Below are 25080 nucleotides of genomic sequence, written 5' to 3'. Positions count from 1 at the left end.
AGGCTAAAATGTGGTGGGAGGAAGAAGAAGCTCTTCCAAAAAAGATGGATGGATGGATGGACGGACGGACGGACGGACGGACGGACGGACGGACAGACAGACAGACAGACAGACAGACAGACAGACAGACAGACAGACAGACAGACAGACAGACAGACAGATAGATAGATAGATAGATAGATAGATAGATAGATAGATAGATAGATAGATAGAGAGTGAAAGAGAGAGAGAAAGCAACTTCCAACCTAGAGGTACGGTGACACCCCTTGACCACATCCTCCATCTGTTTTAACTGCTCTGTAAAGGAAGCATGATGCAGCTGGATGAGAATGTGCATGTTATCGTATGTGTGGTCAGACATGCTTGATGGGGCGTCCAGATAAACGAGTAAAGGTTCACCTTTGCATTTTGAAAACCACATGACATCTTAGGAGCTACATAACTCTTGTTAGTAACAAGCTAAAAGCTAATAATGCAGTGGGTGTGAATGGATCTGCCATTATTTTTAAAGTGTCCTTGTTTTTAGTGAGCATGTCGGTTCACTGTCGATATATAAAGACAGACACTATAGAGCGCTTACACACGTGTGTCCATAAATCACCACGTTTATTCACAGCACCATGTGTGTTCCAGACAGCATGAAATGAGTTAACAGCATCTGGTTGAGGGTGTCTGTGAGGCAGCCACACTCAAAAATTCTATCTGAAACTTGTTGACATGACAACAAATGTTCTAACTTAGACAGATGAATGATACCATGCAAACAAATAAATTTCATTTAACCCCTTTTGTGGTCTGTCTCTCTCTGGACCCTTTAAGTTTTTCAGCTTTACTGTGGGGGCAACATGCATGCACAAACATGCACACACACATACACCCACACAAAAACACACACACAGGCAAGGAGTTCCTCTAAAGGTGCATTTCCACTTCAGTAGTTCCCCGTAAATGCTGGGGGCAGGAACCATTCTTATCACCTGTCCCCCTTTATGGTCGTGTCTCCACTGTAGGGTCGTACCCTTGGAGGCATTGCAAATTTTGATTGCCATGTAATCGTGATGTCATAACAAAGAAAACAACAAGGAAGGAGGTAAACATGAAGGAGCTGAGGGGTGTATTATTCTAAGAGAAGATGCTTTCCTATTGTTTTAAATTTAATCTTATATAATGCACTTAAATGAACAATGGAAAAATAAAATGTAAATGCAGCACCTAACCCTGTAGAATCAGCAATAATACCGTAGTCATTAATAAAAACAAACAGGTGTCATAGGTACAATAATTAGAAAGCGCAACATAACTAGAAGGCTGCAGAGAGGTGGCACTAAACTGACAGGCAGGCAGCAGTTTTTGAAAATAATCAGATTGTTTCAACTCAGAAGCTTCAGTTAATTGAGTCTTGTGTAATGACAGAAAGATCTTGATTTATTGTCCAGGATCTTGAGAGCTTGAGACTGTCCAACATAGTGCTTTGATATTTTTAGTCCTCTACAGTTTGCGATAAAATCTATGTCCAAACTGACAGTTGTTTATCATGACATCCGTAAGCTGTACTGCAGCCTCAGAGCCAATCAGCACCCAAGAAACTTCAAGCCCCACCCAGGAGTTTTTCAGGGTCCAGCTCAATTCCTACCATGGACCAGGGAAAATGACCCTTGAGGAGAGGATCCTGCAGCGGAGTCAGACAGCAACAGCCCCCTGATGACACTAGCATCAGCCAACAATGCCCACGTGTGCGGACAGGTTCCCCCATCATCAGGTTGATATTGGGAAGACAGATGTCTTTAAAATGTGTTGTCAAATCACACTTCAAAGACTTTGTCTTTCAGAACCCTTGGCCCTGCAAACTTCCAGACTTGGTTTGTATGTAATGGTTGGCACGTTGTGCATGTAACTGTGCATGCGAATATGTGTGAACAACTGTACCTCAAACACCCCAAACAACTATGAAACCTACTTCCCCTTTTTGTTTATCTGGTTACTGACCTTGTTTGAATTGTTTTAGTCTGCACTGTCTACTTCTTTGATTTAAATTGCCTTCTCCTGTGGCATTTCATTTCATATGAATTTTTAAAAAACAAGAATAAAGACAATTCCAATTAACTCAATCTACTTCCATCATTGGAGCAAATAATTTATTTTCAATCCTCTAATAGTAAAAATGAGGCATTGTTATTTCTGAGTACACTAAAACCACCAACACTCCACAGAGTCCAGCCAGACTCCAGATTCCATTTCTAGCTTCTGGGTTCAGCTGCACATATAAAACCACTGCACATGTAAACAAGTACATGATAACAGGGGACACTGGATCACACACACACACATACACACACACGCACTTGACTTCTTTTGCAGTCCTGAGCCACCCCTCCACCAGCCTCCTACTCTAAGTGTGAAATGCCACAGGAGGATGGGCTCTTTTAACCTCACCTTTAGGTCTGTTCAGAGAGACCCCAGCTGGTCGGTCAGTGAGGAAGAGCAGGCTGATCTGTTCTTATATTAAACTACGCTGACATTAAAACCAGTCACATGTCCCCGTGCCTGTGCTGGTTGAAGTCTGGAAATAACTGCTGTTTCTGCCTGTGGATTGAATTTAGAATGAACACTCTCTCCTAAAATAAAACCACAGGCTACAGTTACACACTTAGCTCCAATAAATACAGTCTCCACTTATTAAGGGCCATCATTTGTTTCACTGATCCACTTATTAGACTCACATGCTTCCCTTCCCAAATATGTTTCTCTTGGTGTTTCATATTTTGTCTTTGGTTTGCTTTGAACCACCTTTCCCATTGTTTCGGTACATTTCTTGTCATCCTCTCTCCTCGCCGTCTTTGTCCTCTCCTCTCACCTATGTTGGATCCAGCCTGCTGCGGTAACTCGATACTTTCTTACAGCGAGTGATCTGCCAAGTTGTTTCCCTATGTTGCTCCCCAGTTGCCATGGTGAGACTCCTCGGTGTATGCATGCGTATGCTTAGCCTGTGCATATGTGTGTAAGTGAGCAGCTACATACACACATATGTGTGCGTCACTTACAAGGGGCTGCTGTCATTTATTTAAGGTGTGCGAGCGCGTGGTAAAAAGTGTGTACGCCAATGGTAGTCCTTGAACGGGTTTGTAGATCACAAGTGTCCAACATGTGTGTGGAGCAGATGTAAAAATGACAGCAGTGGTGTGCAAGGTCATCAGTGGGCCAAGTTGTCTGGCACTGGTGTTACTGTGGCACAATAAGCCAGGACCTATCGACATACACAAACACATACACACTTGATTTTTGCCCGGCACACTAGAGAGGGCAGAGAGAGCCAGGGGGCTAGTTGACTGTTTGTTTAAACAAGGTCAACACACACACGCTCACACACATATACAGACTTACGCAGTATACTGCGTGAGGACTGTATATGGACATAATCCACTGGTCCAAGCTCAATTCCTCTTATTCCTTATTTTAACATCCCCCAGTCTCTGTCATTCCCTATTATGTGTACACTTAACACACAGTCTGCCTGCCTGCCAGGCCTGCCTGTTGGCTGCTTGACTGGCTGGCTGGCTGGCTGGCTGGCTGGCAGCCTGCCTGCCTGCTTGTCTACCTGCTTGCCTGTGTGTCTCTACTAGGGTAAAGCAGCATCAGCTCCATTCCATCTACACGGTGGATTCTGGAGTGGTTTTCTGCAGCTGGAATCATTCCATTGTGGTCAGTGTGAAGCTTCAGTATAGTTCAAAACCACAGACAGATAGATGTACGGATAGACAGATGGACAGACGGACGTGAAAATGTGTTGATGAATTACTAAAGTAAAGATCCTCAAAAACTAAAATCAGAATCTCCTAATACATCCAAGCCTGAATTGGGTTGGGCGACTCTATGACTTTCTCTTTCAAATACTACTTCAATATTCTGCTTGTGTGCTATTTACTTGCTGCTCAGTTTCTTCACTGTTTCTTCAGTGTATTCAAGAGCGTTGGCCTGAGGCAGCAGCTAATACCAGAGGGGCTCCTTGCATTCGTGTGGGTGCAGCAGCACTCAATTAAGCTGGTTAAATACGCACAAGGATACCTCAGCCAGCCAGAGAGGCTTTGGACTTACATGTCTCCTAGCAACAGGTGGACTGATTATGGTCTGCAGCTCACCCCAGAGGAATGGCTAAAAGAGCCAGCCAGGCTCAGAAGGAACATCTACCGATAGCAAAACTAATTCCCAGAGATTGTTTGATCAACAATTTCGGAAATGTTTCACATAATGCAGAGATTTAAAAAAGAATAAGATGGTGAATTAAGCCATCTAGAGTCTGTTTGTGAGGCTTCACTATGACCTTGCCTTGTTGTTAGTGCCATTTTTAACAGACAGCTGGCCTTCCAATATCCAACCAATGCCTTCATGGTGCGCTATAAGGTGTAGTCAGACTAAACTGGTGTGCCTGCCTGCATGGCCTCCAAGGTTTTCTGTTACATGTTTATATATTTAGTAATTCAAATGCAGATCAACTTGCAGAGTTTGAAATTAATTTAATGTAAAACCACAGATCTACTGTTAAACTTAATAGTTTAAACAAAGATTGATGTGCTCTCACAAATGTAAACATTTTAACTTAACATTTTATGTTTTAAGCATTTGCACTATTGTGCCACAGTGTCAAAACATATTAGAGAAGCTGCAGTCGTTGACCAGTAAAGCACCTGTTGGGATTCCCACCTAAAGACAGGTGTTGACTGGTGTTGTATGATTACACAGGGTGCGCATTAGCACCTACATGGCACAAGACACTCAAATCTATTAATCATTATTTCTTGAGCAAAAACACCAGAAGATGACAGAAAACAATATAATGTTCTCCAAATTTAAGTAGCATAATTATTTAGTGATCACACATTTGCTTCCAACATAGCAATTATAAAGTAGAACACATGCGTCTTGATAGTGTCTCCCACTGTGACTGCTGCCAGAGCTAACCAATAGAAGTGCAGCACCTAATGGTGCACGGATCACCGCCACCCTGGTGCCAAGCAGTGATTAGCATGCAGGCAATGCAGGTAAAACAAGCACCCACAAAGATGTTACTCTTTAAACACGTCCTCTCGACAACTACACGTGACCATTTAAAAGATTATGTCCAGTTTGATTTTCTGAAAAGATTGTTTTAAGTGAAATTGATAAACTGTTACTGTGTCTGCCCTGTAGAGAAACTGTGCAGCAGAAGCAGCGTCATTCTGCCCTTGGGGATTAACTTGGTTTACACCCACGGTAGAGAGCACCTGGGAACCAACACAGGCTTTCTAACACAATCAGACCCTGGCTTTAGCTTTTCCTCAAATACTGAATCCTGATTTTAAAGTTTTAATTAGTTTATCACTGCATTAGCAAAATGAATAGAATAACCAATGAATAGAAGAAAGCTTACCACATATTACATGTTGCAGAGGCAAAAATGGCATCACATGGTAAATGAATGATTTTTAGCATGATGGCTCTTTGCATAGGGAGCAACAATAGAAGAGGCATGTTTAGCAAACAAGCTGGCGGTTAGACCTGCTGGACAAGTGCTGAAACTATGGTTCTGCACAGAGACAGACCAGCAAAACATGTCTATATTAGTCTGAGTGTCTCTTAGAAGAATGTAAAGTCACTGTCAACTTACACCAAAATGAAACAGTTCTCCAGGGAGGCAAAATGAGGGCAAGTGAGGCAAGTGCTCGGTTGAAAACATTTGACATCTAAATTATGCATTGTCACATATGGAAGGATAGAATCTTGTTCTAACTAAGGTTGAAATGGTTAATGATTGCCCTGCAGGGAGCCTGCGTGGCTGAATGCATGGAGACAGGGACTGCTTTAAAAGCAACAAATGGCACCAATTAGTGGCTTCTGTTTCCTTACAGCTAATGCTTGAATTTAACTATACAGCTGTTGCTTATTGCCCCATCTGTGCATAAAAATGTGTGAATTATCTTGAGTTACCTCAGTAATGGTGATTAGTTTGTCCCAGGCAAGAGGTTTCTAAGCGGTCTGCTAAATGATTACTTAGATTGGCTGATAACACAGAGGATAAACTGGATGGCTTTTGCCACAACATGCTTAGTTACTTAATGGTGAGTATTTAAGGAAAAGCTTTTTGCTGTGTCCCTGTGTGAATATTGGGATGTAGAAAGTTGAACCTTCAGCAGGCTGTACAGCTGATGAACTGGCTGACGGAGCTAACCTGTTGTCGACACACAAAGACAGCTTGTCACTGTGCTGAAATATTAATTAGGTTGAAACCTTCTGCTGTAGTTCTCTGCATCTTTGGCTCAGTCACTGAGAAGCTGCAGCATTCGTGCAGGTATCAGATGAGATCTCAGCTGACTGAGCTGTGATGACAGCACTTCTGCCTGTGTAAATGCCATCTGACTACCAGAAATGGATACATGTGACATCTACGGATGCAAATTGTATTGTATTGTTTATTTTGCTCACATCATCAACATGGTGTCTGGAAGAAATGTTTTTCTGGTCCACATTTTTAAAGCAGCGTGATTATTTTCTTGGTGGTAAATAATTGTTTGTAATTTGTTCACTGGGCAAGTTAAAGAGCTGGGGAAAACATATTATAAAACACAAAGATGTTTTTGCATTTACACTAAGGGTTATTAAGATTTCAGATGACCAGAGATTAATGATTTCATGACACCCCAGTGATCTGGGGTGTCATGAAATCATTAATCTTCCGGTCACCTTTTTGCCATTTCAAGGTAGTTTTCAGGTCAAAGGTATGATTACCTTTGACCTGAAAACTACCTTGAAATGGCAAAGGTATGATTACCTTTGACCTGAAAACTACCTTGAAATGGCAAAAAGGTGATTAAGGTGACTCTTACCTGATGATCAGGCTTGAGTTAAGGGCAGGCAGCACTAGCACACTCACACCTGAGACAATTCACTATTCACATTCAGACCAAAGTGTTACAAAATCCACACAAAAGAAAGAATACACATAAACCTGTTGCCGGGCCACTGTACATACTGGTACATAATAGTGACCTCAGAGTCTTTTGTATGTGTATATATGTGTGTGTGTGTATATACTGGTATTATATAATATACTACTGTAGTTATTAGATCAATGGATGGATAGATGACACAACTCCCACCATAAACCACAGCCGTGCTGTGACCCTACCTTGACAAGTGGGTGACCTCCAGACGAGGCTTTGACAGCTCCTCGGCTACCTTCTGTTTCATAGTGAGCTCGGTGGTGAGCTTTGGGTTGAACCTCTATCTTCAGCTCAAACTGGCCAAACTGGTTTGGCAGAGGCCAGTCTAGTGGGGGCAATGATGAGGTCCTGAGAAAAAATACAAGACCACTTTCAGATAAACAGCAAATATTATATCAAATATGTGGAATTGAATTATTTATATTGTAAACTGTCAAATCTCTCAACTAAGCTAAGACAGTTTTACCTCCACATGTGTTTTCTCCCAGACCAAGAAAGCATATTATGGTATGCGATTTGACAACAACCTTCTCTGAGTGGTCTGAAAACAACCCAAAGCTAAAAGGTGGGATTCTCCTATAGTACAAAACCGTATAACTGGGCCTATACCATAGTACAACATGTAGAATACGTGGCCCCGGTAGACAGAAAGTCCCTGAAGGTCCTCTCTACTAATCTCATCCATAAACTGTGTGCGTAGGTGTGGGTTACGCAGTGGCTGCCACAAGTGTCTATTCTCAATATTTTTGTCCTTTACATCAACAAATGCAGAAGGTGCACTCAAAAATAGAATCACCACAGAGTCCATGTTTTTACTGTTATGGATTACCGTATTTTCACAACTATAAGGCGCACCTAAAACACTGAGATTTTCTCAAAAATCGACGGTGCGCCTTATAATATGGTGCGCCTTGTGTGTGGAGTTCCAAAATCTGCTGTGCGCCTTTGGTGGGTGCACTACGGTAAACGCTCCGCCAATCGATTAGCGGCACACCTACGCGTAAGGATCCCCTAAAATGGTGCCGGTCAAGCGAGACACGTATGAATGAGGCTTACTTTAAACTGCAGGCCATCGAATATGCGGCTGAAAATGGCAATCGAGCAATCTTAGTGTTTTCGCTTTATGAGGAGGCGGCATCTCTCCATATGCGCAAGGACATCTGTTGCGCAGCGGCTGCCCGCGGATTACCAGGAGAGGGCGGCCATCTTCCGCACCTACTGCCGCGACAAGATAACCGCGCCCAGCCACATCACCAACATGGATGAGATCCCTCTGACTTTTGACATCCCTTTGACCCACAAAGTGGGGAAAAGGGACCAGCACGGTGGCGATACGCACAATGGGGCACGAGAAGTCGTCGTTCACCGTGGTTCTCAGCTGCCACGGAAACGGACAGAGCCCTGGATTACGGAAGGCGAACACTCCTTCACAAAGACTATGAGGCAGCGGCGGGCAAGTTATGCCACCATATGCGGGTGGATTGTGGACGCATGGGCTATGATACCGTCTTCATGTATTGGAAGAGCTTTTACAAAATCAATGCTGAACCGGAACCGGTCGGTGAGTCCGATTCAGATGATTAAGAAGAGGAATTCGGGATATTGGACATTGAAATAGTGCAGCTGTTTAATTCAGATACAGAAGATGAAAACTTTGATGGTTTTGTGGCGGAAGAATGAATATTTTGTTCAATAAATGTGTCGAAACTCACTGTTTTACTTCCGTTGTCATTTTTACTGTATGTTTCAGCATGCGCCTAATAATACGGTGCGCCTTATGTATGTTTTAAATACAGAAATAGCACCCATAACTGAGACTGCGCCTTTTTATACAGTGCGCCTTATGGTCGTGAAAATACGGTAGCATCAAATTGTAAAAAATGCATATAATACAGTGTATGTGCTGCATATACTGTAGTTTGGTTGTCGTAATCAATATTTGATGTACACTTGAACTGTGCATAATATTAGTGTGAATATGTGACCAGCTGTGTGACACTCTTTTTACAGCAGTATAGCCAGTGGTGAATATGTCCACCATACTTGTGTCTGCAATTTATATGGCTGAATGCATTCAACAAAAACAGTAAAGGGACTCATCTGTAGGCCGCTGCCAACTCTACTATTGCAGAGTCACGAACTGAGGTATTCGACTATATTCTCATCTTTACCTTGGTACTGACCTTTGTAGATCACTTCTGGTCTAGTCAAGTCTGCATGGAAGTGCAGGCCACATTTACAACACCATGTAAAAATTAAGAAATTTAGTTTACTAACATTAGTAAATCTGTCAAAAAGTAGTTACATGTAGAAAGTGTGGTTAATTGAATAGACATGTGTGAATGCGACTTTCACAAGAACAAGATGGATCAAAAGATGGGCTCCCTGTCTATAGGCAGGTGTTACATATAAATACAGTGTACATTGATGTGTTTATATTTTACAAACACACACATGATGTGAACGACTGCTTTAAAGACAATCGTACCACAGGCTTTGTAAAAATAACTTTCAATTAATAACAATACTTCAGTGTGACTGCGGTTTCTCTGGAGGGGTCGTGGGGAGGGTGCTGGACTCCATTCCAGCACCCTCGTCTATCCCTGGACGAGTCGCCAGCTCATTGCAGGGTTTGCTGCCTTGCTCAAAGGTACCTCAGCAAAGTTCTGAATGTCTCCGGGCACCTCCCCCATCTACCAGAACAGCTTGCAACTTTTGTCTGCTTGATCTGAGAACCCTCCGGTTCTCAACCCCGTCCCCTACAGACTGAATTACCAATAATACTATTAAGTCAAACTTAAGAGTAAAGAGCATAAGTTAAAAAAAGTAAATTAGCTCTATGCTCATAACACTAAGGTAAACAGCTCTGCATACATTATACCTTATATAGAAACGACCATAATCTGGCTTGGTCAATGGATCCTTCAGGAGACGTATACAACAAGCTGAAGGAGAGTCATCATAAAGGTGAACATGGTATTCCGTTATTGTCTGGAGCATCACATCTATGTGAACATGTATTTATTTTATGTCTTCATACATATGTGTGTGCATAGGGAGGTGGTCCTGTGGTAAATGTCCATTTGCTGATTTATAGCAGTAGGGGCAAGAGCAAACAAACAGGGCCATGTAGTCATATGCTGCTCACTTTAGAGACCTGGTTTCTTCACACTTAATAAAGTAGATGCCGTTTTTTAGAAACTTGTATTAAAACAATATGTTGTAATGAATCAAAATGTAAATAATTTTATTTTGATTACATTTATGATTTTGATGGTGCACTAAAGTGTGGCAAGTCTGTAGAAGAACATTTAACATACAACTCAAATGAATTTCCTCCATGGTAATATGTGAGTCATGACTGTTGTTATGAAGGCTTTCTGAAGCAAAGAGGAAGGACTTCACAACACACAGATTGCAACAGAAAGTTATTTTAACAGTTGAGACAGTGCTCACTGTTGAAGACACATACTATGACTGTCAAATGATTACATTTTTAATCCGATTAATTACAGGGTAGCTGTTATCAAAAATGTGTCCGAAAAATGCAAGACAGAGATAAATGCGAAGAGGCAGATGTATACAGTTAGCCAGGCATTTAAGCAGAATTTAAACCCTAGACAAGAGTGCTACGTATTGAGACGGTGCTTCCATCTCACAGCACTTCAGTGAATGAAAACATCTTCCTGCAGGGCCTGCAAATCACCACATACTCAGAAATGAGTCCCTCTTTATTTTTCTATTAATCAAAGCTAATAAGTGGGGGCAGCGGCGTTCATTTCTCATTTGCTCGCCTTCATGGTCCGCTCCCCATAAACTACAATGTTAGTCTGCATGTGTGGTAATAGCATAAACCTATCATTGCAATGGGTCCAGGTAAATTAATGATCATTTTGCCAGTTCTAATAAATACAGTTTAATTTAGGTATTAAATGTAGCAGTTGTCTGAGGACAGTACATTTGAAGTATTCACCTTAAATTAGCCAAAGTTACCTGAATATAGGTGTATGACCAGGTTTGGGTTTATTCCATGAGAAGTGAGAGGGAACAGAAAGGAACTGTTCTCCAGGCCCATCCTTCTTCAGGCTCTGCATGGTTTCGTCCGAAGGTGAGTCTAGATTAGGAGACATGTTTCCTTGGTCATCAGGTCCGAGCTCTCCTTTCACTGTTTGCATAGCTGTCCTGTCTTGGGAAGTCTTCCTTGTCTTCAATGGGATGTCTGCCTCAGACGGACAACACGAAAAGGGTGACATGCCTACAGTCGGACTCCCAACCCAGGTGTCCTCTGTCACGCTGCCCCTAGGTGAAGGTCCTGGTGTGGCTGTGGGAGAGTGATGGGGTGACAATGAACCAGGGTAGCAAATATCTGCACTAGAGTGGCGTCGCTTTCCACAAGGTGAATTGGGACGTGAGGAGGGCCTGGAAGGTGGCCGTGGGCTAAGCCAGTTTTCATCAGTGACACTTGTGCGTGGCGAGTGGCAGGGGGATTGGCGTGGTGACAGGGTGATGGGGTGGGATTGGTGCACAATGGCAGGATGGTGGTGCTGCCAGTGGGGCTGCTCCTCTAAAACTCCACCACTGGCTTGAGGGGAGGCACAGCCAGGGGAGGTCAATGGTGACCCCAAGTTGAACCGAGCAGCTGCTTCATTTAGCTCTGAGTCAACATCATCGTAGACGTGTGAGAATGACTCACACGAAGAGGCATCAGAAAACCAGCTCCTTGACGAGAGACTGCTACAAGGACTCGGGCTGAGTGAGGAATCCCGATATGCATGGTCTAGGGGCAAATACAAGTGGTCTCTAGACAGGGGCCTCTCTCCAAGGTAGTCCCTATCAGGTCCATTTGCACTAAGATCCTCCTCGTTGGGATCCATCTCTTGCTGGCAACTAGGAGAGATGGAGGTGATCTGGATGCTTGGGCATGCAAAGGCCTTTGGTGCCTCCAGAGGAGCAGAGGACAGCAGGGGGGAGGTGCTATACTTTGTGTCTTGTGTCTCGTAGCCTGGAGGCTCAGCCCCTGGTCTGTGAGTCTGAAAACGTGGGGAAGTGCTGATAATTTGGGAGTGTGATTGCATGCCATGCCGAGGAAGACCAAGAGATTGGTGGTTATTGACAACTGACTGGGGCTGCCCCACATTTAGGATGTAGAAGGATGTGTTGTTGTCAGGCTCCAGATCTAAGAGAGGGAAGAATAATACAGATTAGGACACAGACACCAGAGGAATGAGTGATGGAAATGATGTTTTAAAAAGGAGCCTACTTAAAACCATTAATATCCCAACAACCACTACTTCTGAAACACCGTTTTGTCAACAATAGTCACAAAACCCCATCTTCAAGCTCAAGTCAAGATGCTTGAAAATATATAAGAATGACAACTGACAGATATTGCATTGCTCATATTTATGCACTTATGTTCATAAAACACTAAACAGAAGGCTTAAACTGCTTTATGACAGTCAAAATTTAAAAAAATTAGTGACCGGTCCATGTACGATTGCACTATGAGTTAACACTTGCAAATGAGACCAGCTTCAGGAAATTAGAGGCCAGAGTGTTGCTGGGTAGCAAGCAGTCATACAGGCATGGTTCCAAGAGGGATAACGATGAACAGCACTACACAGGAAACAAATTCACAAGTGGTGCGTGCTGTCGGCTGTCATTATAGCTAGCACTGGCAGGCTATTTATAACAAAGGTCATCCTGTGCAGGGCGGTAGCTACACACATAAAGACACAAACACAGATGAATAGATGGGGCCTATTGTCCATATTGGCACTACTCTGTAAGAGGTTATTGATGAGGTTCCACTGGACACGCTCTGTTGATTTCACTAGGATGTTTTACATTGAAAGTATGTTTTTCAGACGAAATTCTTTGAACTATAGAGCATCAATTAATTGCACTACACTATTTAAAAGTTCCCACAAATTAAAATGGTGTTGTTCATGAATATTGTTGCGCGTTAATGAATACAGATTGTAACTTAGAGAAGCTATTTGTCTCATTCATCTCAAAATAGTAGCACAATAATAGAACTGCCCCTGTTCGCCTGTCACAAGACCCAGCATTGGATCCTCTGACAACATTATCTGATTGACAGGGAGAGCAACAGAAGGACAAAACAATAGAGGGAAGTGCAAAGGTAAATCCATTATTCTAAAAATAAAACCATAAATTATACGTATAACACATACTGCAGAAAAATTGAAACGTTTTATTACATACTCTTGTATGTGAATAAAAAATTAACAACACACATGCTGTTTTAGCCAGGACTTGCATTTCTTGACCTTTAGGGCTCTCTTTTTAAGGCTAAAGAGGAGTCATAGTAGAGGAGAGGAGAGGAGAGGAGAGGAGAGGAGAGGAGAGGAGAGGAGAGGAGAGGAGAGGAGAGGAGAGGAGAGGAGAGGAGGGTGTCAGGGCCTTGTTTCAAAGGAGGTCATGGTGGTCCCGTGCATGGAAGAGTTGTCCCTACATCAGACAGCCAATCTGGTTAAATAAAGAGCTGTAAGAGGCTTTCTTGTACCTAAGCTAACAATAGCTCTGGCTCACTAGAAGATGTTGTTCTAAAGTGCAAATTGTTTAATGTCATTCACTACAAAGTGTTTTCAGTGTAACCAGCGGACCTGCTGTAGAAGTTTGTATCTCTGGCTCTATGAAGCAAATCCAAACCCAACTCTGGCGGACTGTCACAATTCCTGGAGGTTCTTGCTACGGGGGATAATCCCATAGCATGGAGATTATGTTCAGTGTATACGAAGTGTGTCAGAGGCCTGTGACCTGAAGTGCCGCTCAGGACACTGTTCTGAGAAAGCCTGGTTTACTACCGATGAAGTGCTGATGAAAGGACTTGTTTCTAATACGTAACAAGCTAAATGCTATATCATTTCCAGCACACATTTTTCCTGCCTCTGTTTATGCGGATAATGATTTGTATAAAGCTGTAGATAGTGTATCACAATGTAAATGGACAGTCCATTACACGTTAAAGCCTCAGGTTAGCCACTTACTCAAACACAGCCAGCGTTCCCTAGGTGGACAGGAAGGTGAATTGGAAGCAGCTCTGCTTACGTCCCTCATACGCAGACCTTTGTGTTCCAATCAGTCTCCCCTTTCAGCGCAGCACAAGCTGCTAAATAGCAGACCTGAGCCAGTGCTCAGGCAGCACCAGTCACATGGGACAATTCAACAAAACCTGATGAATATCAGGTGAAAAATAACAACGGACTGTAAAACAATCAGTTATTAGACATACAAATAAAATATGGCTAATATTTCTATGACTTTTACAAACATATCTTGATTCTTAAAGAGGGTTGTATGTGATCCTCCAGCTCCAATATTATTTCAACAATGTAGAAATGTGAAATTAACAGTTACTGAACAACGTTGTAAAGTCGGTTGCACTCAATGGAGACGTTTGTCTTATCAAGGACCAGACGTGAAAATGGTAAGAAAAACTGCTATTATACACCTCATATTACTACTGACACAAAATCCCCAAGTCTAGCACTCACCTGTCAGTGCATCTGCATGCACCTGGAACTGCGCTTGTAAAAAGTTGATTTGGGGTGAGTGAGTGCAGTGGTTTGAAGTGTTAGTAGGAAAGGCAGATCATTATTAGCCATGCTGTTATCCTGTTATTACGAACCATGTTCTGTTAGTGCTGTATCAAACACCCTTCCTCCACCACAGCAGACCTATCAGCAAGCAAAGACTTAACAATGGTGGTCTACGCCAATGCTAACATATGCCGGGAGCTAAATTAAGCTCCCAATTAACAATGTCATGCTGAGATAGCATTATGGGATAAACACTGAATGCCAAGTAGCCTCCTGAACTAAACACCCAGTGACAAAGATCCCTTTCACACACATCACTCAATTTACATTTACATCAATTTGGTGCTTTGAAAAATTTAGAGGCTGAATGATGTAACTGTTGTTTTAAGCTTTATTGAACCTGGCATGTAGAAATTCTACAAAATTCCTAAAAATTCAACCTCACAAATAGTACATAAAAAGATCTTTGACTGTGACTGAAAAAGGTACTATACCAATATAATGTGCTTGCAGCAATAATCAAAATGATTGTTATTCAGTGGACCCGTAGCACTTTTTCCTTTATCCCTAGTAAATGTGACCAAACACATCCAGTTACACGCTAATTGTCAACATCCGACCAATATGGAAAACTGATTTCTACAAAGTACTTTAAAAAGCTTAAACTTTATCTTACATGTAAATTTTATCAAGCAAATAAAATGTCTCTGCTTTTTGCTTAACCAAAAGGAATTTTCATATTCCCAAGTTTGTAACCAGTTTGTCCTCCCAAGTCTGTCTGGGTTCTTGTAATTTTTTTGCACTTGGATCATTTGCATGATAAAAATCTAAATGGTACCATTCTTCCGGCGTTCTATCCACTAAGGCAGGGGTGCTCATTACGTCGATCGCGATCTACCGGTCGATCGCAGAGGTAGTACTGGTCGATCGCGGCGTGACATTAAAAAATATCAGCCTATCATTCATCCTGTCACTTGATTGATATACAGGGCAGCCAGTTAGATGACAACTGAATTTGACATTCAGGTGACCAATCAAGCACAAACAACGGCGCTAAGTGCAGCAGAACTTACGATGTCAGCCTATCAGCAGTCCCGTTACTTGATTGACCTTTAGGTCACCGGTCATGTGCAAACAATGGCACTAAGCTATTCAGCTAATTACCTCTGATTTTAAGCCAATTAGTTAATTATTATGTGCGTTTTGCAATATTGGCTCATTCGGTTATGAAAGGTACATCAACATACATTGTACATACAAAGAATCCTCAATACTTTGGAAATAATTAGATGTTTTGCATTTTTGTGGTGGGTAGATCATTTTGATCATTTTGTAAGTAGCTCGCATGCTGAAAAAATGCACAGATTTGTATTGAGCAATATGGATTCATGTACCGTATTTTCCGGACTATAAGTCGCACTTTTTTCATAGTTTGTCAGGGGGTGCGACTTGTACTCCGGAGTGACTTAAATAAACATATTATTACAGAATGTCACATGTTCGTTATTTTCACACTGACAACCACAAGAGGGCGCTCTAGGCGTGTGTACCTGAGGAACGAGTTCCTTTAGCGACGCAGAAGAAGAAGCGGTGCTTCATCTATGGAGTTAGACTTGATTGTTTGGTAAACTTGCTCGGATGTTCTTTATGCTATAGTTATCTGAATAAGTGTTAATATGTTACGTTAACAAAGCAGACACATACTCAGTTCGTTGTGGGTCATGTAGCTGAATTTGTTACGTTAGCATACCGTAACCCTATTGCTAATCCATGCTAATTGCCTTTCAAGATGAAATGTATGTTCTTGGTCTCAGATTTTATCAAATAAATTTTCCCCCAAAATGCGACTTATAGTCCAGTGCGACTTATATATCTATTTTTCTTCTTTATGATGCGTTTTTTGGCTAGTGCGACTTAAACTCCGGAGCGACATATAGTCCAGAAAATATGAGTAGTTATGCGAGGTACACCAACATATATGGATCATATAAAGAATTCTCAATATATTTATGAATAAATGTATGTTTTGCAAATTTATAGTAGGTAGATCTTCTTGACTTGGTCATTTGAAAAGTAGCTCGCATGCTGAAAAAGTGTGGGCACCCCTGCACTAAGGCAAGACTTGTGAGTATTTCACATTTGTAGTTGTTCAGTTAAGCAGAGTGTGTTTGGCCTGCTGGCCTGCAATAACCCACAAAAGATAACATCAGAGACTACTACGGGGGGGGGCGAGAGAGAGAGAGAGAGAGAGAGAGAGAGAGAGAGAGAAAGAAAGAAAGAAAGAAAGAAAGAAAGAAAGAAAGAAAGAAAGAAAGAAAGAAAGAAAGAAAGAAAGAAAGAACAAGACAGGCAGAGAGAATGGAAGTTGCTTTTGTGTAAGAAAAGTAGAGACAAAAATAAAGAGCAGAGACAAAACAGGCAGAGAGACACAAGTAAGGAACTCTGGAAAGTTTAGTGATTACAGCACACAGCACGTGCATTCTGAAGTGTAAGCAAAGTCACAAAAATAATCTAACTGAAATCCCACAGGATTGAATTTCCACAATTCTAACACAAATTAGGTTGTTATATTGTTACTGTGTGTTAAAAATGGTCAGGTTACAAATGGACCTATAGCTGGTTCACACGTGCTCTGTTGCCCAGGCGCCAACCCAGCAGACTAACAAATAGATGCACAAGAAAACAGATGTCAGCAACAAGACAAGACAAGGAAAGAAGTAGACTGGGAAGGAGGAATGGTTTTTACTGTAGGTGGACTAAAACATGTTGCAACCAAGAGACCGACCTGTCCTTGTTGTCTCCGGTTGACTCTTTGGTGCATTAAGTAATTGTACTTCCATATAAATACATCTCTCCACAAAGTCCAGCTGTCAAAGTCCACATGTGGACATTCCAGTTCTCCACTCACTCACATACATGGGCTGGCACTGGGACCTCTACTGTCATCATCTTATGTATTTACCTGACAGAAAAGTTTCTTATGCTGCACCAGGTCATCGAGCACACGTGAGGGTGGGGCCCAGAAAAACTTCATAGGGTCGATGTGCCGATACTGAGGATTAGCCTGGCTGGAATATGGCTCTGAGGGGTCGCTTAAAATAAAATGGGATTTAAACCGCCCTAATCGTCGTGTAGGAAAGCCGCACCTCTTAAAAAAGTGCCAAAGAGAGAAGTGAAAAAAATGAAAGCGGGCGCAGGAGTTGTGCTGCTTTCCCTCTGGTGTAATGCAGCCCGCGACATGTTGATACAGCGCAGTCGGTGGAAGCTTCAGTTACACTAAATTTAAACTAGACAGATGCCACACATAGTTACTCATGCCTCACCCCAGGAAACAAAAGTCTCATTCATCACATTGGTTTCTGTGACCCATTCACTCCAGTGGGGTTAGGGGGCACCCACATGTGCATCTCATGCATGACTGTCTGCCCTTTGACCTCTGGCTTTCACGTTTTCTGCAAAATATTACCAGCTCTAGTAATCAACTAAAATTTCTTACTTTGACTATTCCAAACAAATGTCGTTCTTTAAAATTGAGGCCACCTTGGTTTTAATGTACTGTTTTTCTATGTGATTTTTTCTTCTGTTGTTTCAATTTTAATATTGAAAAGCATCAACAGGAACAACAACCAACATAGTAATAAACAGCTTTTATCCAGCCTCATAATCAAAGTTACTAAAGTCAAGGGCCTTCCTCATGTGCCCAAATCAGGTGGTGTAACCTATATCTTAAGAGGTACAGGCCTGGGCCCATGTGGCGTCATTAGCAACAAAGCTACGCCCGTCTGTCCATTCGTCGACACCCACCCCTCAATACAAGCATACAGACTACACCCAGAAGCAGCCAACACACTCACCTGGTGATGTAGCGCACAACATTCTTCAGCTCGTCTCCCAGTTGAGGTCACAAAGTGCAGTAAAAAGGAGAAGAGTACAGACGTGCTGGGACAAGAGGGGGTTCTCCTGTGCTGACTAAAAACGAGTCCCTAGAACCTGTTGCCTGCCCTCTGTGGCTGCTCAAAATAGTCCCACATGAGAGCGATGTAATTTCAGTCTTTCCCACGATGAAGGACTGGCAGGTTGGTGATCTTGGTTCACAGATTTAGATCAATGACAACAACAGAGGCGAGCGTGCTCTCTGCACTAGCTCCTCTCAACTCCATTAAAACTGAGTCTAAAACCCTGATATATGGAGTCAAATTTTACTGGTGTCACAGCGCAGTCAAACCCAGAGGCTGGGGAGAGTACATATGGAGATTTCATTAGCCCAAATCAAGCTCTCTGATGTCACTGGTGGTCTTGAACACATCCTCTCAAAGCCGACAGGAAAAAAAACTCTCAGCTGTCCTCAGAAAACAGTGTGGTGATCAGGACAGGAGGGTGTTAATCCAAAATAATTTATGAGTTAAAATGTCTACACTTATACACCAAAAGACAAAAGCATGTGGCCTTCACGTTCCCTTTGCCAGCAGCAGAGAGCGGCGTGTTTCCTCTGCCTTCATTACACTGGGCCACCTAAACACCACGTGGCAGATCTGGGAAGACAGCCAGAGCAACAATTCTGCCACCCAGAACAAGCAATTCTGAACCACAGACCTAAGACCAACTGTAGCACCCAGCCAGAGTACCCCTCTTGAACTTCAAACTCACCGTTCTCCTGCTCTTCAACTAACATAAGCACTTCAAAACGGGTGAGAACAAGGAGGCCGACACCAGATGCATCCTGTCAGGTACATTGATACAGATACAGTGTCTTTTCAGAAAAGTGCCAACAAAAATCTCTTCTGTGGGAGGAAAGTGCAACAAAAGATTAGCACAGTAGATGGACTAGTTTAAAGATAACCTGAGGACTCAACAACAACAAAAATAATCCATTAGGAACTCAAAAACAACCGAAAATCCAGCCACTCGCTGAAGGATACTTGGAAAGGTCATGGCTGGAAAATGTGAAGGCTGCTCTAAGATCACTGTGAAAGCAGAGAAAAACCAGTATCATGGTGGTGAGCTTGATGGAAACAGTAATCCCATATGGTCTCCATGAATTTGGAGGCTGTGTTTGGACATCTGTCTCCCATACCTGACATGTGTGGGACACAGATGTCCCACACGTCAGGTCTGCTGCAAGAGTTGTTTTAGAAGATTAAAGATGTTAACGTGCACCATCTTAAACATAATTTAATCTCATTTGGACAACTGAACCGACCTAAAATACACTGTTCAACAACAGAGCAGTTCAATGGCAAATTTGGATTGAGACTCTTTTTTCAAAACTTCTGCTAACAATCAGTCTGAATGTTCAGTGGTAGAGAAACCCGTCAAAAATTCGCCGTTGAAGCTGTCCTGGTTGTTACAACAACAAGCCCCAACTTGATCCTGGCCTTAAGAAAAAGACACCAATTCAGTGAGCATCTCCTCACTCTGCATCTGTGATCCCTTATTACACACTAATGTTATGATTTTAGTCAGGCAAAACCCTTCTGGACCAAGTCAAACCACTTGCACACTGCTGCCTTTATTCCAACAGTATTTTTTCCCCCCCATCCCATCTCCAAATCAAACATTGCTTTTAATTGAAGGAAAAAATGGTTTAGGATTAAACAACCAAAGCTTTTATTGAGTCAAGAAAAGAATGGGCAGCGAATTCAGGTATTCCAGGAGTTAAGGCCCAAAAATACAATTTTTAAAAAGCGCAGATGCAATAAAAAACAAAGAAAGTTACAATTACAAAGTTTCTGAAGTCTGCCTAAATAATCATATACTTGAACATTATTAAATGTTTGTTAAACATGGTGTTATAATTTTTTTTAAAGCGATTAACCCCAAATTACTCCAACAGAACCCATTTGATGAGGTGTAAATATGAAAATAATGGGAAATATTGTCCGTCCAACAAACACAGATCTACTGTCTTTCCTGATGCCCAGTTAGGGCGTATTTGTGGGAATGTGACCATTTGTATGTCCAGTATCATCCATATTAACTGGTAGTGTTTCTGTTACACATTAACAGAGCCGTAACATTGACAGTGATCAACAACATAATTGTGTGTCTGCTTGTTCCATCAGTGTACCTCACCTCCACATTAATTAATCAACTATGGCACGAATTCTGCTGTAATAATTGACTTGCTAAACAGCTTTAAACAGCATATAATTTAAAGTATATAACAGATGAGAGACTGACATTAATTTGTTGACTATGACAATACTCCGATTTTGTTTATCTCCAAATGTAAGATTAAGCATAACAGCACATATTGTGTTTTATCAAAGCACCGCAGCCTAAAATTTGAATTGAAAATTAAACTGTAATTTCACCAGCCCTAACCTATCCTAATCACCAGCCCAGGTAAGGGTTCATATTTTTTTGGTTTAGTTAGGGTTTATTAGTTAGAAGCTTTTACATCATTTATCGTGGCATTTATCTGAAGCCACAGATTAATTTAGACGTTTCCCCAAAGACAGAATCCAAGATCGGACAGTCAAAATGTACAATGTGTAGTTTAGTGCTGAGATTACACTAATAATTTCAAAACTAAGAAACAATATTATTGACTAATAATGTTACATTTTCCTTCATTCATTCAACAACGGTATAATTTTAATTAAAACCATATTATGGTCGTCAATATCTAAACGAATGAACGGACACACGCAGCTGAAGTCACTAATTAAATTTCTTCAACCGACCTCCTCAGTTAAATAATCCAGTTTAATACTGGCTTATTACAATCGCATCACTTCTACTTTTAACCGACTTTGTAAAGATTAAATGTTTGCAAATGTAGCATGTGATCTTAGCAGAAGCCTGCTGTAAAAACAGATTCATACAGTATCTTAACTGATTAACGCGCCAAAATCCCATCTGACCAACTGTTAAAAAACTTTACATTTATTTACATTAGTAACTTCAGGTGGACGCATCAATTAGGCGCACTTGCTAGCTGTTAGCATGAGATGACAGCTACGGTAATGAGCTGGTCGCGTTAATATCTCCAGTTTCTCCTAAAATCAACTTCTAAGAGTCGGTTCCTCTTTCATGAGGCTATCAAATGTTAACATGGCCCCAACGGTGCCGGGTTAAATGACACCGACGGCCGAAGCCTGTGAGAACACTCAAACAAAGGCTCGTTGCAGTGCAACTTTGGTGAAATGAAGTTGTTGACCGTGTGGACAGACCGACCTGCGGGGCCTAGAGGCGGCTGCTGCGGAGGCGGCTGCTGCCCGTCCTCTCCGAAGATCAGCCTGAAGTCCAGCTCCTCGTTCCCGGGGCAGTTTGCCGTCGTCATCGGGGTTGACGGGTCGGGTTTTAGCCCGTCACTCGACCGCTCGAAGTTGAAGCTCTCTTAAAATGTCACATTTACCGACCAACTTTTGTCTCCTTCTTTATCTCAAGGGCATTCGGCCATAAATGAACTAGTCTCTTTCCGTCGGTTGACAAATCCCCCCGCGGGTCGTCGGCCCCTCTTCCTCCCCGGCGCGGTACCAGCGAAAGTCGCTCTCCAACTTCAAGGAAAGTCGGCCGGCCCTCCGCGTCGCTCGGAGCTTCAGCGACGTCCCTTCTCCGCGTATTCCGAGCCGCTCGGCGCTGAAGTGCGGCTGAGCGGGACTGAAGGGAGCCTCTGTCCTGTCTTTGTCCTCCGTCTTTCTCTTCTCTCTCCGGAGCTGCTCTCCCAACTTTTACTAACCCGCGTGACAAGGCAGTTCCAGCAGTGACGTCAGCAGACACAACACAACACGGAGGACGCGCGCGTACGCGCACGTACAGCAACGCAACAAATGAAAGTATACCATGTTTCCAAAGAATGGAATAAATACGTGTAAAAGTCCTAACGTGGCGATTTGTAATATTATACAGAATGATGCTAAATCAGCGACTTGTGTTATTACACTGTTATTGCTACTACTTGTTAATGTTATAACCTCTTCTGTTGACCAACGTGTGCTTGTATTTGCTATCAGAAAACTCTTGACCTTGCAAGGAAAGCCTTAATGCCACTTTCCTCCATTTAATGGATCCTCTACTCTTGCAACCACCTGCCATCAGCTTGCTGGTCCTCAGCGAGATCGTTTGATAGTTCCCCTCCAAAGCAGGATGCTAATGACACCGTGAACTATTTACCTTTAGATCCCTTCATCCTGCCAGCAACAAGCTCCATTCATTTGGTGCGTGACTTGGGTTCTATCATGCAAGAGGGTAGGAAAAAAATCATTTTGGGATTGGCCAAATGAGAAAAATGCAAAAGCTGACTGCTTTACTATTATACAGGTCTTAGATTTGTATATAAATATATGGCACATCCACAGGAGCAGTCAACCAAGACTAGACCTCGTGCTACACAATGATCAAAACGGTCAAGGCATTAAAACAAGTAAGATGTGAGATTTTAACCAAACATAAATCTTACTATACATGATGAATGGCACACACACACACACACACACACACACACACACACACACACACACACACACAATGTTGAGCATGTTTTTAATGTTTTACCAAAAGGTTTTATAACATTGATAAGCAGAGTTATAAAATTCTTTTTTTTTAAGCTGTACTTTATTGGTCCAGTTTATCTCCTGCAACCATCACTGATTCATGGAATAAAACAGTTGGGTGTTTATAGTTTGTAGCAGTTGGCTCCAAGCACCAGTGCTGAGCTGTATGTGGGCGTGATGACAAGCTCTACAAATGCATCTTTCCTGTGGTCTTCGCTTCCAAGCAAATACGGCAGATTTACCCGTATTTTACTGATGAGATCAATTATGAAGAAATTGCCTCTTTTTTTTGGTTGTTATTTTCAGGCTGCATTGTCAGCTTTGAAAACCTAGTATCGTATAAAGGAAATTTTCTGCAGAGTTAATAAACAAAATTGCATTCTGAACTGCTAAAATTAAAGAAAACATTAGTATACCAGTGACATCCAATCAAGTGTACAAATAATTGATAATAATATTAAAATCATTATTATGTAAAGGAAATAGTAAATAGATTAAATCTTTTCAATTATCAATAAAATTGAACCTAACAAATAACATGAAAATCCGTTTCAATATAATCCACATGCAAGACCTCAATCACTGTTTTAAATTAGGGCAGTGATGGTGGCAACAGAGTTTCCATGACTGAACTTTCTCCTGTGCCTCCAGACCCGCCTGAGTGTAATTCGGGTTACCTGTGTTATCGTTTATGATGACGTATGAAGGGAGAAGATAAAGAAAAGTAATTGTGCGGGAGGTTGTAGATGTGGTTTGAGATTTATGCTCTTGTCAAGAAGAGAAAAGAGGAAAGTGAAAGAAATGTGACATGTTGGCGATGCTCGTGAGTGTGATGTTAACTAGCGAAGGTAATTAAAACAAAAAACCCTGAAGCATTAACAATGATTGTAATCACTTTTATAACACACATTTGATTTTTACCCATCTTTTATATTACATTTTGCCTGTTTTTGATTAACAGATCATTGATGATGCTATAGACAGGATCAGCGAAGAACTTATTTTTTTAAAATAAATAATCTTTAAGAAGCAAAATTATTTATTTTTATGGAAAAAACTTCTCCACAGAAAACTTCTCAGCACAAATCCCTCCTATGTGCTGTCCTCTATTGGTCAATCCTCGAAACTACCTCGGCAATGTAAAAAAAAAAAAAGTATGTCACAGGTTAATATGAATGATTACAAATACAAAATTGCACATATTAAAGTAATAAAACTGTAAATTTGCTTGTTAAAGATATCAGCAGGAGAGCACATTAAGTCCACCCCAGCGATGGTTCAGCCTCTGACAGAAATGCCATGAGTGGGACTGACCTGGGAGTGTTTGTCCTGTTCTCCAGTAAATCAATTAGAGAGCTGGTTCATTCAGCACTTGGGAAGGACAACTGATGTAGAATCAATGCTGACAGCAGCAGTGATGAACACTTTCTACACTGCACCACAGACAGGGAGCAAATTTGAAATACAATTCATATTACCAAAACAAGCATGACATTTTTGACAGGTAACTCATGAAATAAAGGACCAAATAGTAGAAGTATATTGGTATTTTTGAGGACCCACTGCAAATGTATTCCTGGGGAAAAAATAAAACTTGGCCTTTTGTAATTAGAATAAGTCTCTTTCTTATTAGCTTTCATTCTGAGAGGCAACAGTGGATTATCTCCCCAATAGCCTTGAACAGGCAAAAACTTAAGCAGCAACTTGTGTGCAAACTGCTATGCTTAAAACACACGCGTGCACGCACAAAATCGAATTTTTCAGATAAATGAATCATTTTCTTTAAAAAAAAAAGTATCTCACAAAGCTGTAATGTTGACCTCAATTCATCATCCTGCATCTGCGGGTGACGATGCTGGTGCTATTATTTCAATTTCTGTAATCCAGTTTTTTGACCGTTTACTTCTGTTTTGCACATGTAGGTTTTAATATTTAATTTCTTCATCTAAAATACGGTTTTTATGGCTTGATTGATTCGTCACATTTGGCTTCGTAAAAATTTGCGGAAGTGACGGTTTCATCCTGCGCCATACTTCCATACCC

At 41.7% G+C, this 25080-nt stretch overlaps 1 protein-coding gene and 1 long non-coding RNA gene across 8 annotated transcripts in view; both read right to left on the bottom strand.

The window, feature by feature from the left end:
* Positions 1-22261, bottom strand: part of nfatc3a (nuclear factor of activated T cells 3a) — a 39696-nt gene extending 17435 nt beyond the window's left edge. For all 7 annotated transcript variants that reach the window (XR_964995.2, XR_003890536.1, XR_003890535.1 and 4 more), the window contains exons 1-3: positions 21719-22261; positions 10968-12150; positions 7160-7322 (exon numbers count right to left, since the gene is read on the bottom strand). Coding sequence is in view for 3 of the 7 variants with exons in the window: in XM_029846431.1 (XP_029702291.1) it covers positions 7160-7322; positions 10968-12150; positions 21719-21824 (1452 nt within the window). In the remaining 4 variants the exon portion in view is untranslated. The remainder of the gene's footprint in view (positions 1-7159; positions 7323-10967; positions 12151-21718) is intronic.
* Positions 22262-22971: 710 nt separating this feature from the next.
* On the bottom strand, positions 22972-25022 carry LOC115252102 (uncharacterized). The gene is made up of 3 exons (XR_003890551.1): positions 24841-25022; positions 24352-24470; positions 22972-24163 (listed from the first exon to the last, which is right to left on the bottom strand). It is a non-coding gene; the product is annotated as an uncharacterized lncRNA (long non-coding RNA).
* Between the last annotated feature and the right edge of the window lie 58 nt (positions 25023-25080).

The sequence above is a fragment of the Takifugu rubripes genome, chromosome 13, assembly GCF_901000725.2.
Source record: "Takifugu rubripes chromosome 13, fTakRub1.2, whole genome shotgun sequence".
NCBI lineage: Eukaryota > Metazoa > Chordata > Actinopteri > Tetraodontiformes > Tetraodontidae > Takifugu > Takifugu rubripes.
The sequence above is the reverse complement of the archived record's forward strand: the minus strand, read 5'-3'. Positions and strand labels throughout refer to the sequence as shown.